Source organism: Rhagoletis pomonella, unplaced genomic scaffold, assembly GCF_013731165.1.
Source record: "Rhagoletis pomonella isolate Grant_MI unplaced genomic scaffold, Rhpom_1.0 Rhpom_scaffold_00004, whole genome shotgun sequence".
In the NCBI taxonomy this organism is placed as follows: Eukaryota; Metazoa; Arthropoda; class Insecta; order Diptera; family Tephritidae; genus Rhagoletis; species Rhagoletis pomonella.
In genome coordinates, this window is record NW_023458558.1 from 4,622,971 (window position 1) to 4,636,446 (window position 13,476).

The 13,476-nt window shown below is 33.4% G+C and overlaps 2 protein-coding genes across 2 annotated transcripts in view; both read left to right on the forward strand.

Annotated features, from left to right (window-relative positions):
* Positions 1–3,449, forward strand: part of LOC118736823 (AN1-type zinc finger protein 6) — a 55,562-nt gene extending 52,113 nt beyond the window's left edge. The window contains 3 exon segments of the mRNA XM_036466878.1: positions 28–144; positions 146–197; positions 550–3,449. Of these exon segments, the coding sequence (XP_036322771.1) occupies positions 28–144; positions 146–197; positions 550–698 (318 nt within the window). The 3' untranslated portion in view covers positions 699–3,449.
* Positions 3,450–6,368: 2,919 nt separating this feature from the next.
* Positions 6,369–13,428, forward strand: LOC118736824 (L-threonine ammonia-lyase). Its single transcript, XM_036466879.1, has 7 exons — positions 6,369–6,856; positions 8,720–8,790; positions 11,007–11,103; positions 11,403–11,756; positions 11,837–12,129; positions 12,209–12,431; positions 13,106–13,428. The coding sequence occupies exons 1-7, from the start codon at positions 6,557–6,559 to the stop codon at positions 13,232–13,234; spliced, it is 1,467 nt and encodes a 488-aa protein (XP_036322772.1). The 5' UTR covers positions 6,369–6,556; the 3' UTR covers positions 13,235–13,428.
* Positions 13,429–13,476: the final 48 nt, after the last annotated feature.

The window sequence follows — 13,476 nt, forward strand, 5'->3', positions numbered from 1 at the left end:
TATTTATTTATTTTTCTGCGCTTACAGAAAATAAACGAAGAAAGCGCAGCTAAAACTAGCACCGAAGCTGCTGCCATTGCCGGTCCATCAACATCCTCCCAACCAACTGAAGACGACAAAGACAAGGAGGAAGATAAAGATGCAAAAAAAGAAAAAGAATCGTTGCGCCGAATGCCGCAAGAAAGTTGGTCTTACAGGTGAGTGTGAATGAGCACGCCAAATTATTAGAAGATGTATATGTACATATATAAATATGTGCATATATAGAAAAGGACAAAAAGTCACCTTCACATACAGTTAACTGCCGAATGTGAGTTAAGTCTTTATTGTGAAAAAAAAACCCTAAGAATTAAAAATGTAATTTCGGAATTAAAAATAACATAAGCAAAAAATTGTAATCCTAAAATGAATAGAACGACAAGTAGCCAAATCTCATGACTTGCATTCTTGGCCTTCTCTCATATATATTTGTATGCCTTTTATTTGCTTTTATCTTTTATTTTCTGTCCAATTCTTAAATTAATCAACTATACGTTTGCACGCTTACAGGTTTTCAGTGCCGATGCGGTGGACTTTACTGTGCTGTACATAGATACAGCGACAAACACGACTGCACATTTAATTATCGGGAACATGGGGCCCAAGAAATTCGACGCAATAATCCTGTGGTAGTTGGCGAAAAAATACAAAAAATTTGAACTTTTGTGCCATCAACTTTATAATATAAATATATATAAATATAAATATTAAATATATACATAAAATTAAATATAAATAATAATGATAATATAATTAATAACTATATATACATATGTAATAATAATTAATATAACACTACAAAAAAAAAAAAAACAAAAATGGAAATCGGAATCAGAAAGCAACAAAAAACTCAGCTTAAATAAACAATAGTTGTAACACAGAGCGCATATTTAAACAATGCGTACTCCAAAAAATACACAGGCACACACATACTCATACAAACGGCAAATTAAAATCCCCACCACCACCAACACAGGCGAATGCTAATTTTGCATCCCACTAGAATTCAAGGCTTCCTGAAAATGCAGCACCACTTGTTGGCATCACCAAATGCGGTGAATGTATGCTGGAACATACTGACAAAACTGCATAAAGCAACGCGAATAAAATAGTGTATACATAGATATTGCATAGCATTGCATTTGAAATGAACGGTGGTGCTGCGGCGAAAACAAATGGAGTTTGAAAATTGACCGGAGCTGCCGCCGCCGCTCTTAGCTTTCCATTTAGTGACCATGTCAACGTAGCGTTTGCCAAAAAAAAAAAACCAAAAATAACGCGGGTCAGAAAGTGAAAAATAAGTTATTTTGGTGAACTTCCATTTCCATATTACAGCTGACGACAATGACGCTAATGACGACAGCTGCGTGAGCAAATTCACCGATGTAAACATATTTTAGGCTTACCACTTCCAGCTGATGGCAATTGCGATACCACCACAACTCCGACCAAAAAGAACCCCACACCTCATAGATACACGGAATACACACGTTTCACGCTGAGTGTTGAGGAGGCTTCTACTATAAACTTCTGGGCTGCAGTTAGCGTTTAAGAAATTTCAGATTACATACTTACAAAAAATAGCAATTTATTCGAGAACATATTTGGCAATCCATACAATATGAACATTTATTAATACATACTATTTTCAATTACAGTAAATGATAAAATACAAACGAAGAAAAACAAATATTAATTATTATTAATACAATTACTATTATATTATATTATTATTATTATTACAACAGAAGCGAGACAGAAAATGGAGCTAAAAAGTAACAAGTAAAAAACAAGTAAAGAAAAGTAAAAAAAAGCGAAAAAAAACTAAAAAAAAAAATACTTTTACCTAGTTTACTATTAAAAATTGCGTGCAGGAGTAAACATATTTTAATAAAAAAAAAAAATCAACTTAGTGTATAGTGCAGTAAATCAAGCGGTAAACGAAAGGAAAAAAGTAAAAAAAGAAAACTAAGAATAAATGGAAGATCGAAGCTGATAAAAGCGTAAATATTAGTGAGAGTAAATGCAAATGGATTAATTTAATTTAATAAAATATACATATTACCTATATACATAATGATAATACGTTGATGAGTGGGCGAACGCGATAAAAGTTATATTTTAACTGACCTAGCAATATAAGGTTATCTGTCTCACCACGGTTCGTTCTTTGAAGAGTAAAATAAACACCTATATATATACATATATACATGAAAATTTAAACGCATTCTTCCTTTGTTGCTTTTTTCACTATAATTTTATTCCTTTCTTTTTTTACTTTAAGCGTTATTTAGTTTCTTCCTTCAAACTATGATAATAAATTTAATATTAATTACATTTCTTCCTTGTTTGTTGCTGTAAATCAATTTTAAACACAAAAAAAAATATTCAGATAGCCGTAAAACTGCAATTTTATTGTTGAAGTAGAAATCGATTTTACGTTTTTAGTTTATTTGAATAATATTCATTAATTATTAATAAAAAATATACACTTTGAAAAAAAAACACAAAAAAATATGTTTATCAAATTTGAATGTGTATAGCGGAGTGCAAAAAAATTGAAAATATGAAAACAAAAAATTAATCAAAAATAATACATATATGTACTATGTATATGTGCATATGTATGTATGTATATGCGCATTGAGCGGGAGCAGCAGCACAAATTTCTCAAGTGCAGATAAACGATTTAGGTTTAGATACTTACCAGATGCTTTGTTTTGAACTAGTAGCTGCTATTGCCCACAAAAAAAGTAAAATTATTAAAAAAAAAAAAAAAGTTGCGCAATGCGTACGCATCAGCACCCGAGTTAGTCTAATTTTCGGCCGACACTTGTATACTTTTCCAGCAATATTAAATACCCTCTTACCCCCGCCCCCCATTGTTGCTTATGTAGTTTGTTTTCACTTACATAGTACATACACACATACATATACTTTTCTTCAATTAATTTTAGTTAATGTAAAATATTTAGTGAATTGCAGTTGACGACATATGTATGTAGTTTTATAAGTTGAGCAAATAGTTGTGGTGAAGTAATAAATACATGTGAATGTAAGTATAAAATCAAAAAGCAACAACTGTTTACTTGTTTTTGTCGCTTTTTTTCGAGCTGCCTTGTTTTTTGGTTAGCGAAAAAAGGCAATAAAAACAGCGGAAACAGCATTGCTTAAAAATAAAATAACAAGCGACAACTTGGTATATTGGATAAGTGATAAGAAATGTAAGTAAATTACATAAAAAAAAGAGATAAAATAAAAGTGAAACAAAAAACAAAAACAATGAACTCTAATACTTTAATGTGTATGATGAAAATAAATGCGTAAATAAAAATTAAATGATAAACCTAACACCAATCACTGTAATTATTTGATCAATAAATGAATGAAAGAACTATATAATAAAATCACAACTACGTATTTTAATGCTTTTTTACCAGTTAAAGGCCAGTATGCAGCTCTCAAGAAAAGCAAAAACTCCAATATAAAATGACGTACAAGAAATGGCTAAGAAATTTTCTTGTGTTAACATTTTCTTGAGGCAGTACGCAGTTCTTAAAAAATTTGCTACGCTTTCTACTACGGTTTTCTAAATTTTTTTTTTGTGAAAAAGAGCACAAGGCAACCCATGCTTGCAACATGAATACATATATGCCCGTTCCATTATTTTTTGAGGAAAGAGTGAGGCAACAGGCTGGTGAAGTATCAGATATCAAAATTCCTTCTACGAAAATACGAAATAATGACTTTTCTTGGGGAAAATGCAAATATTAAATATCAAATTATCTAACGGGAAAGATCAAGGCATTTCAGAAAGAAAATTGAAAAGTTGACTGCTCAGAATTGTATGTGCCTGAAGACCCACAAACCGTTCCACATTAGCGTTGCCAAATGTCCCGTATTTGCCGGGACGTCATGTATTTTGCATTAAATTCGAAATGGTCCGCCGGGACAAGATTTTTCCCGAATTTTCGACAATTTCATTATACATTTCAACCTGTAAACTTTTACCCCGCATGGCCATGTTTTAACGCGTCTATTGTGAGAAGGTCATTAAGGTGTTCGTACACGATGTGTGTCGATTTCAATAAGCGACTGTGAATAGTTTTTAATCACTCATCCATCTACAACTGTTTGTTTGTAGAAAGATGAGCGACTATAAACTATTCCCACTTAATGATTGAACGAGGAAACGACGTTGATGAAAGGTTCCTTTGACCAAACCTAGGGTGCGTTTTGAAATGCATCAAGCCAAAGCATCAGTATCTTTTATTTCTGAACTATAATTGATGGAAATGTCTTATTTACGCAACTAAGTTCCAATTCGGCTTATAACCGTGGTGGCGCATATTTTACATTTCTATCAATTATAGTTTCGAAATAAGAAAGACTGATGCTTTGGCTTGATGCATTTCTGAAGGCACTCCGAGTCTGTTATATGTTTTTGGGGTCGCTGAACACGAATCTGAAGTCCGTTTTGCTCCATGACGTCTGGATTTTTTTCTAACCTCAAAACACATCTCGGATTTTACGTGACAGAGAAAATCCGAGGTGTTTTTTGAGGTTAGGAAAAAATCTAGACGTGATGGAGCAGAACGTCCGTTCAGATTCGTGTTCAGCGACCCCAAAAACATGTGATAGACTAGGTTTGGTGAAAGGAACCTTTCATCGATTTTTTTATGTGGACCTGTGTAATTGATTGGCAGTTGACCTATTTTTACCATATTTCAGATTTGTGACTTCCTAGTTTAATCCAAGTCACAAACTGAATTTCACTGAATTCGGAAAATATTTCCCATTCCCGCCCACTAGTATAGGGGAGGGGGTGTGGCTGGTCGCCAAGTCACATTTTTTTTTTATATTTCTGGGTTTTTAAGCCAAAATAGATGTTGCACAAAATTTTTCCTTTGTTGAGGGCTGTTACTACACCTTTTTCAGTTTTAGTTCAGAAAGTTGCAATTCATATTCAGAAATTCCATTTTAAACTCGGTTGAACATGAATTGTAACTTTCTGAATTTAAATTGCAACTTTCTGAACTAAAACTGAAAAAGGTGTAGTCCTTGCCATATTAAGTAGAATACAAAATTCGTATAGCTGACGGACGTGGCAATTGACTGATTTTCACCATATACCTGATTTATGTATTTCAGTGAATATTCAGCAAAATCGGTGCTAATTTACTACTTTTTGTCACATTTCGTCTTTTAACAAACACAATAAACGACGAGATAAGCTCTATTTTTACCGTTCTCAGCGTTAAACTAGTTTAGTACGGTAGACACGTGTCTAAGAGGACCCCTAAATAATTCGCTTTGGGAGATAGAAGTTATATAAGAGTTATTCAAAGCAAACCAAAGTGCAGTTTTGAGTTATATTCGCTCTATGCTTACCCTGCAAAAAATGCGACTAATCCGGGATGACTTCGGGAGCAATGGCAAAGGAACATGCGACTAATACCACTTTTGATCTCTTTATATTGGAATGAACTGTTCGCTTTTCGAACGGGTATAAAAAGTGACCAGTCAATTTAAAAAAACTAATATTTGCGCCAGCTGCGATTCGAACCGGGGTTCACAGTTTTGCTAAGCGAATTATCTCTCTGTGTGCCAACGCCGTGGAATAAGTGCGTACATATCATTAAAACGTTAATAGTTAATAGAGATTAGTCGGGGACTGATTGATCTCCAATTTTACCCGTAAGGGATGAGTCAAGACTAATTAATCGCCAATAAATAGTACCCGTATGAGACTAGTTGCGACTAATTAATACCCAATTGTACCCGGTTGTGAGTAATCTCGGAATATTCTGTTTAAAGATTAGTCGCACAATTTTTTGCGGGGTACCTATATTGTACATATGTATGTACGAGTACATTGTAATCGATGCCATGGCAAGTGTCGCTCTGTTTACCGTTATCGTTAACTTTATAATTACAATTGCCAATGTCATAGGCATATTTACTAATCAAAATATTCCTAATCCCTTACCAAAAGTCAACTGAAATTGACTTCGTGTTTAAAAAAAAAAAGTACATAAATACATTTGCCGCTTCCGATCTCCCTCAAAATCTTGCCTCGATAAATACGGTACGGCTACATGAATACTAATTTTTATTTTTTGCGCGACTGCCGCTTTCTTCTTATCTCCATCCGCGAGGCAAATACATAGTAGTAAGTAAATTATGTATGTGTCGAACAAATGTAATCCCAAACGATCTCAATAAATGTTCTTATCGGCATAATTAATTTATTACGACTCAAGTGTGTTTAATCAATAAATATGCAGTAAATACGAGCACATATTAAAAGCAAATTAACTATACCTACTACTGCCTATAGCTATTTTTAAAAATTGTCCATTTTAATGTGAAAGCTGAGCGGTGGTCTATATTGTGTGGTCAAACGAGCGAACATTGATCAGTTGATCGAAGCTGCATGAACGATTAAGTAGTTGCTTTAGAAAAATTTAGCATAAATAAGAGTTTTTGGTGGTAGTAATAATAATTGCTTTGAAAAATGCCTTCAGAAGAAAAAAACATTGAAAAAAATGGTTCAGCCGCACCAAAACCGAGTGGTGCCGATAGTGCAGTCTTAAAAGTTGAAAATGGTAAAAATATAAAAGTCAAATATACGACAAAAAGCAGTGGCACAGTCCTTTTGCCCAATCGTGATGTACCATTGCCTACGAAATTCAATACTTCGGATAATATACTCGATCCGTTTTGTGATCCTGCTAAACCACAAAAAATATCTTTTCATGATGTTACTTCAGCGGCATTTTTAATTAGAGGCGGTGTTGAGAGAACGCCATGTCCGGTAAGGAACATAACCGATATCGTTTATCGGTGAATCAGGATTTGTGAGTTTGTGTGTTAAGAACGGACTAAATCGTATTTTTACAATTGTGAAGATGCACATATTGCACTTCACAAAACTTGGGAAATCAGTTGGCGCAACGGTAATGCCCTGCCAGCAAATGGAAGAGAATTTTATCGCCTATCGCCTCGATGTCAAAGCGATAGTGACTCATTTAACAAAACATATTTCTGCTCGGACGATTTTTAATCCTTGAAGTGTTGCAAAATAGCAAAGCAAATCTTGGAAGTCCATTCAAGTAAAACTATTTTTTTTATTTCATTTTTCAATTAACGCGCAAGTAATTATATTCGAATAACAAATAATAAAATTACTTTTAATTCTAAACAGATGCGTTATTTGATTTATTATGTTAATGCCTCTTTAGGTACTATGAAGTTTCAGAACTGCTTTTTAAAATGTTTAGTTGGAATTTTAGAAAATATGGGTGCGTTTGAGCTAGTAATCGTAAGCCGAAAGCAGAATGAAAATCGTGTAAGTAACTTTGCGCTTTGGGTTGCAAGTTCAAAGGTATCTCAAAAATTTCATTACGTTCAGACTTTATCGCACAAGTTACTATCATTCCTTTCGAAATAGTTTCCAATTTCTCTATCGCTTTCGTGTCACAAAGACGTGACGTCTTGGTGGAACAGTTCTTCCCGATAAGAATTCGAAAAAATAGCGATATCGTCGGCGATGATTTTCACAGAAATGTCGTATTAAATCATGATGCAATAATACGAGGTGTTATCGGTTGGCAACTTCTCGCTCTAATTCCGCCATATTGACTGCCTTAGGTGAAACAGTGTTACTTCTTCAACAATTCTATGCCTAATAATATAGTTGAATGTTTTTTATTTTTTCTCTCAAAAAGGTATTTTATCTTATTTTATTAAATTTCATTACGAATATACCATAAAAAAGCCAATTTTGTTTAGAAGAAAATATGAAATTTTATATTTTCCCCCCAAATGGGGATTAATTTCTTTCCGTTTTTCTTCTTATTCTACTGAGCTAAGGCAGTGTCAAATCGAGCTGTCACAACTGATACCACCTTGTATTATTGCATCATGGTGTTAAATTAGTAACTTCCGCAATAGAAAATGCAGGCAGTGTGGTTATTCAGCATGGTACAATAATAACAGTTATTGTATTCCCTGAGAGTTTTTCTTCACATCGCTCCCTTGTGCGCCCTTATTTTCATTTTGACGCCGTTCAATGTTGATTCTTTTACTTTTATTTGGCTTTGCTTTTTGTTTTCGCTCAATTTAATTTTTATAATTTTACAAAACAAGAGAAAAAAAGTTTGAAATGATGTTAGTAAATTAAATAAAATAAATAATTAAAATAATAATAAGAAATATCCTTTTTCCCTAGCAGTTAACCTTTTAGTGTGGGCAACAATGATGTTTTTCAAATAAGGCAGCTCGGAATATGCGCTCTCTGGGAAGACAATACCTGTACAATTTACTACGCTCTCACCTGTAGACAATTTTTGGCAATGAGCTGATAGTTGGGGCATTCACAACGGTGTCGTAGATGTCGTATTGTTGTATGACGTAAATTTTAAACGCCTAAAAAATATATTAAGGGAGTTCGCAAAGTACCATCAAAGTTATATTTTGAATTTTTGCTGTGATAAAAAATAGTTGGTTGTCGTTTCAAATTCTCTAAACATTTATTTAAGCTTTTAAAGTTTACGACATACGACCACTTATGATACCGTTGTGAATCCCTCAAGTGTTTTTACTTAGGAAACTGTACGATTACTCGGACTTAGGTTATTATTATACATATAGAGATATATTATTTTACCTTTTCCAGCGTTCCACATCCTCAGATGCGTACGGCATGGACTTGTATTTGAAAAAAGACTTTCTGCAGGTTACTGGCAGGTGAGAATGGAAATTAAAAACTATGTAAATAAAAACACAATTATTTTTAACTTTATTCTTTTTGCGGTTACATAAACGGAAGTCTAAAACATTATGTATTTTTATTGTATGTATCAGATTAACTTGAAAAATACCATAATATAGTTTACTAAAAGTCTATTTGATATCACACACCTCTAGCCATTTAGCTAAAGTGGATGCCCATGAGTTGTATTCAAATTGTAGGTACCTTTTACGTACACACCACTAAATCATTAAATTGTTTACAAACTTTTTTTTTTTGTTAAATTAGTCAGTAATCAGTCATTAACTCTGTAAACAATATTCGTTGATCTTTGACTGTGAAAATCTTTCCATTAAATGAGTGAGCTTATGGCTGACCAGTCCAAAGTGCATGCGTACAGTATCGGTCATATTTATAGCACTCCATTTGAAAGTGATACTGTTTGCCACCTATGGTCATTTATTTATTTTTAAGAATTTTTAAACACAATATTTAGAGTCCATTCCATGATAATAAAAAAAAAAAAAAAATAAGGTAGTTTCACTTTGAAGTTTTTTTGACATAAACTGACGTTTATACTTTTCGTAAATTGCTCAAGTAGCACTGCCATTTCAATAAATTATTGTGGTCGAAATTTTAATTATTTTTTAAGGATGATTTTTTGCATTAGAAAATAATAAAACGCTAGGTAAATTTACTTATTTCATCGTATTAGCAGAGCTGTTAGTAAATATGCATTGATTTAAAATACCTTAAAGTATCTTACCGCAAAAAATTTGCACTATCTGCAGTGTTATCTGAAATATTATTATATCTGGCCCTTTAAGAAACTTATGTACATATATATTAGGATGTTGCTTTAATTTGGATTCTCTTTAGTGGAAATTTGAACCATGGAGTGATTAAGAGAAGCTTACCGTCAATGAAATACCATGTAAGCATAGACTTATTTGTTATAACGCATAATGTAGTCATGAAGAGGAGAGTAAAAAAATTCCTAATTCTTAGAGCTTCTTATTATATTTTTAAATATATTTTGATTTAAGTTAATAACCACTTTTTTAATTTCTGCAAAGAATACGGTAGCTTCAATTTAAAGGAAAATGTGATAGGCACATTTTACGTCAAATGGGAGCAATGGCGGGTAAGAAGAAGAAGTGAACCTACCTTGAAATTTTGTATCATTGTGATCAGGTAGCATGAATTTGATGAAATGTCATTATTTAATTAAAAGTCAAATGGTTAACAACAACAACGAATGTCATTAAACGAAACTACCTTTTTTTGTATCATACCAACAAACGTTTAGGTTTGAGCTCAACGTTAGGTTAAGTTGAGAACTAAGGTATTTCACGAGTATTTAGTTCTTCACTGATTGTATCTCATAGAAGAGCGTACTGCTAGACATCGGAAGTTTCTGCTTTATAATTTTCATGTTATTTTTAACGGCCATATTTTTTTTATTTTTTCTTCAAGGTTTTCCGTGAGTTTTTAAAAATCTGTACAAATCAGGCGAAAATATTGATCCGCCTTCGCTCTTAGATTTTGATACAATGCAATTAGCGTATATATCATTGCTGGTCTTTTTGCCACATCGATGGGTTCTTTCTAAAGAAGGTTCAGTGAATTATGAACACATGCAATAACACCGCAATGAAAAATTTAGATTTGCCGGCGCAACCTAATACTTCCCACTGCAAATGTGTAGAGAATTTCTTCCTCTGCAATGTAGTTTTATTTTAAACATTTTTTGTTCAAATCGTTTGATTTGACGCCGTCAGAGTTCTGGGATAAAATATGTTACTTCTCTTTAATTTTAAAACCAAATATGTAAATCAACTCAAATCCTTAACAATTAAGTTAATTTATAATTTTCAAACAGGCGGCAACCTTCAGCACAAATATTTTCGGTTGTAAGCCTTCTTAAACTCCGATTTTTTTTTAATTCTATTTTCTAAGTTACACCTCTAGCAATACATCGGTGTAAACTACATTCAATTCCATGAATCAGTTTTCGAGTGATGCGCGTACAAACATACAGACTGACACACAAAAATTCTAAAAATTGTTTATTTGGCTTCTGTTGCTCTAATAAAGACCCCCATATTAATTTTTCATTAAAATCTACAACGTTCAGACATCGGCCTGTTACAATTTTATTACTTATATTTACATATATAGATTACTCAATTACTTAACTCCTTTCTTACAGCTTCAAAGAACGTGGTGCCCGCTATGCGCTGCTCTGCCTCACCGATCAGCAAAAGAAGACCGGAGTTATATCAGCATCGCTAGGAAATCATGCGCAGGTCTTTCTTTCATACCAGCTTTTAATTTTAAGTAGGGGTATTCGTCTAAACATAAAAACTTATGAGACATGTAAAATTTTGAGTTTACACTCAGTGTTGCATCCTCATTAAATAAAATGACAACACCGAAGTATTTGAATTTGCCCTTCGTTTAAATTTATCGTACTTTGATAGATGGTTTACAAAGCCGAATATTTGATTTACGAGGGATTTAAGAGCTTAGACGAATACCCTGAATACGCATACAATGCATTTTAATTTCTAATTTAATTGAAACGAAAAATACATCTCTCCTATAGGCGCTCAGTTATCACGGCTGGAAGCTTGATATACCCGTTACAGTGGTTATGCCAAAAGAAGCACCTATTATGAAAATACAAAAATGCCGCAATTACAAAGCGAATGTGGTTGTTGAGGGCAAGGATATGGCCGAAGCTAAGGCGCTCGCCATGAAAATGGCGCAAGACAGAGGACTGCTCTACATCAACGGCTACGATCATCCACAAATTATGGCTGGACAGGGTACAATTGGTTTGGAAATATTAGAGCAAGTACCCAAACCGGATGCGGTGATTATACCAGTTGGTGGTGGTGGACTTATAGCCGGCATTGCAACGGCCATTAAGGCATTATCGCCGGACACTAAAGTTATTGTGAGTTGAGAAAGCGAGATTTTAAACTTAATTTCCAAAACTACAAAAAAAAAAAAATAATAATTTTAAAATTAAAACAGGGCGTTGAATCAGAGAAATGTCCCAGCTTTTCGAATGCGATGGAAAATAATGGACCCATATATACACCACTAGATAATACGTTAGCCGACGGTTTGGCTGTGCCCAAGGTGGGCTACAATGCTTATGTAACCGCCTTGCCACTCATCGATAAGATGGTAGTTGTGAAAGAGGAGTGGATTGCTTTGGCCATTTTACGTTTGGTGGAAGAGGAGAAGTGTGTGGTGGAAGGTGCCGGTGCTGCTGGATTGGCTGCTATACTAGCGGGACATTTGAATGAACTGCGGGGCAAAAAGTGAGTATCAGTAAAGTTATTTTAATAATAGGAGTGCATCGTGGTCAAAAACAAAAAAAAAATGGACGTTTATCTACAGAGTGGTTATACTTTTATGCGGTGGAAATATCGATACAACTGTGTTTGGACGCTGCCTGGAGCGTGGACTTGCTGCGGAGGGACGCTTGGTGAAATTCTGTGCAGAGGTTAGCGATCGCCCTGGTGGTATCTATGAACTCTGTGATATGCTCTCACAATTGGGTGTCTCTATCAAGGATATAATGCATGAACGCGCTTGGCTAAAGGATATTCATAGAGTAGAGGTGAGAAGTGATATATTGTAGAGAAGCTTTAAACTTAAGCATTTAAAAATATTTGGTTTTTTAGAAATTTAGTTTTAATTTTGATATGCAGCACTTCTTTATTTCCTATATTTAAATATTTTCTATTTATAAATCTTTTACGTACCCACTTACAGTCAGCGTCAAATATAAGTATACACTGTTTCACGAATTTCTTTATTTATATTTTCCATACCAAATTTTTATTATTTTTTTTTAGAAAATTCAATCAAATTCAATAGCAAAAACTACAAGATACATTTTTTTTTATTTCATACGAAACTCGGGAAAATGCAAAAAAAATTTCAATTCGATTTCTTAGAAAAATTTTAAGTATGCAGTATGTTTGTAGCCCATTAAATTCTAGTACAATAAAGTGCAAGTTTACATAGCGGCGCTAAAAAATTGCCTTGAAAATTTCGATGCGAAATTCTTGCATTTTTCCGAATTCTGTATGAAATTACAAAAAAATTGTTCTGTAGTTTTTGTTTTTGAATAAACTATATTTTTATAAAAAAAATAAAAAATTTGCTATAGAAAATATAAATAAATAAAATCGTCAAAACGTCAGGGTGTATTTCCGGCGCTCACTAGTATGCGCGTACGTACATACTTATTTCTATAAAAATGTGTTTCTTCTTCTGGTTTGCTTTTAGGTGAAAGTAATTTGTGAGACCCGTGATTGGGCACATAGCATGGAACTGAAAAATAAGTTGAAGAATCATTACGCGAATGTAGAGTTCTCGGAGGAACCTTTGGCCATACATCACAATGCAGTTATATAATTAAATCTTAACTTAAAATTACATATTTGTACATATCGACCCATTTGCGCGAAATTAGCGTATGTATGTATGTGGCATTTTTTCGAAATCGACTTTTTGATGCAAATTTATTTTTACACCACACAACGTATCAGCCGGTAAAATATTGCAGCTTCTTAATAAAATCTCTTTCGTTGCGCCGAAAATTTACTGTATATTTTATCGTATGTTACTATGAATTTTTTTTCTTGTGGGTGAAATTT

Coding starts and splice junctions, on each gene's coding strand:
- LOC118736824 (XM_036466879.1), top strand. CDS start 6,557: ATGCCTTCAGAAGAAAAAAACATTGAAAAAAATGGTTCAGCCGCACCA. Junction 6,857..8,719: donor TTGAGAGAACGCCATGTCCG/GTAAGGAACATA, acceptor TACCTTTTCCAG/CGTTCCACATCCTCAGATGC. Junction 11,757..11,836: donor CGCCGGACACTAAAGTTATT/GTGAGTTGAGAA, acceptor AAATTAAAACAG/GGCGTTGAATCAGAGAAATG.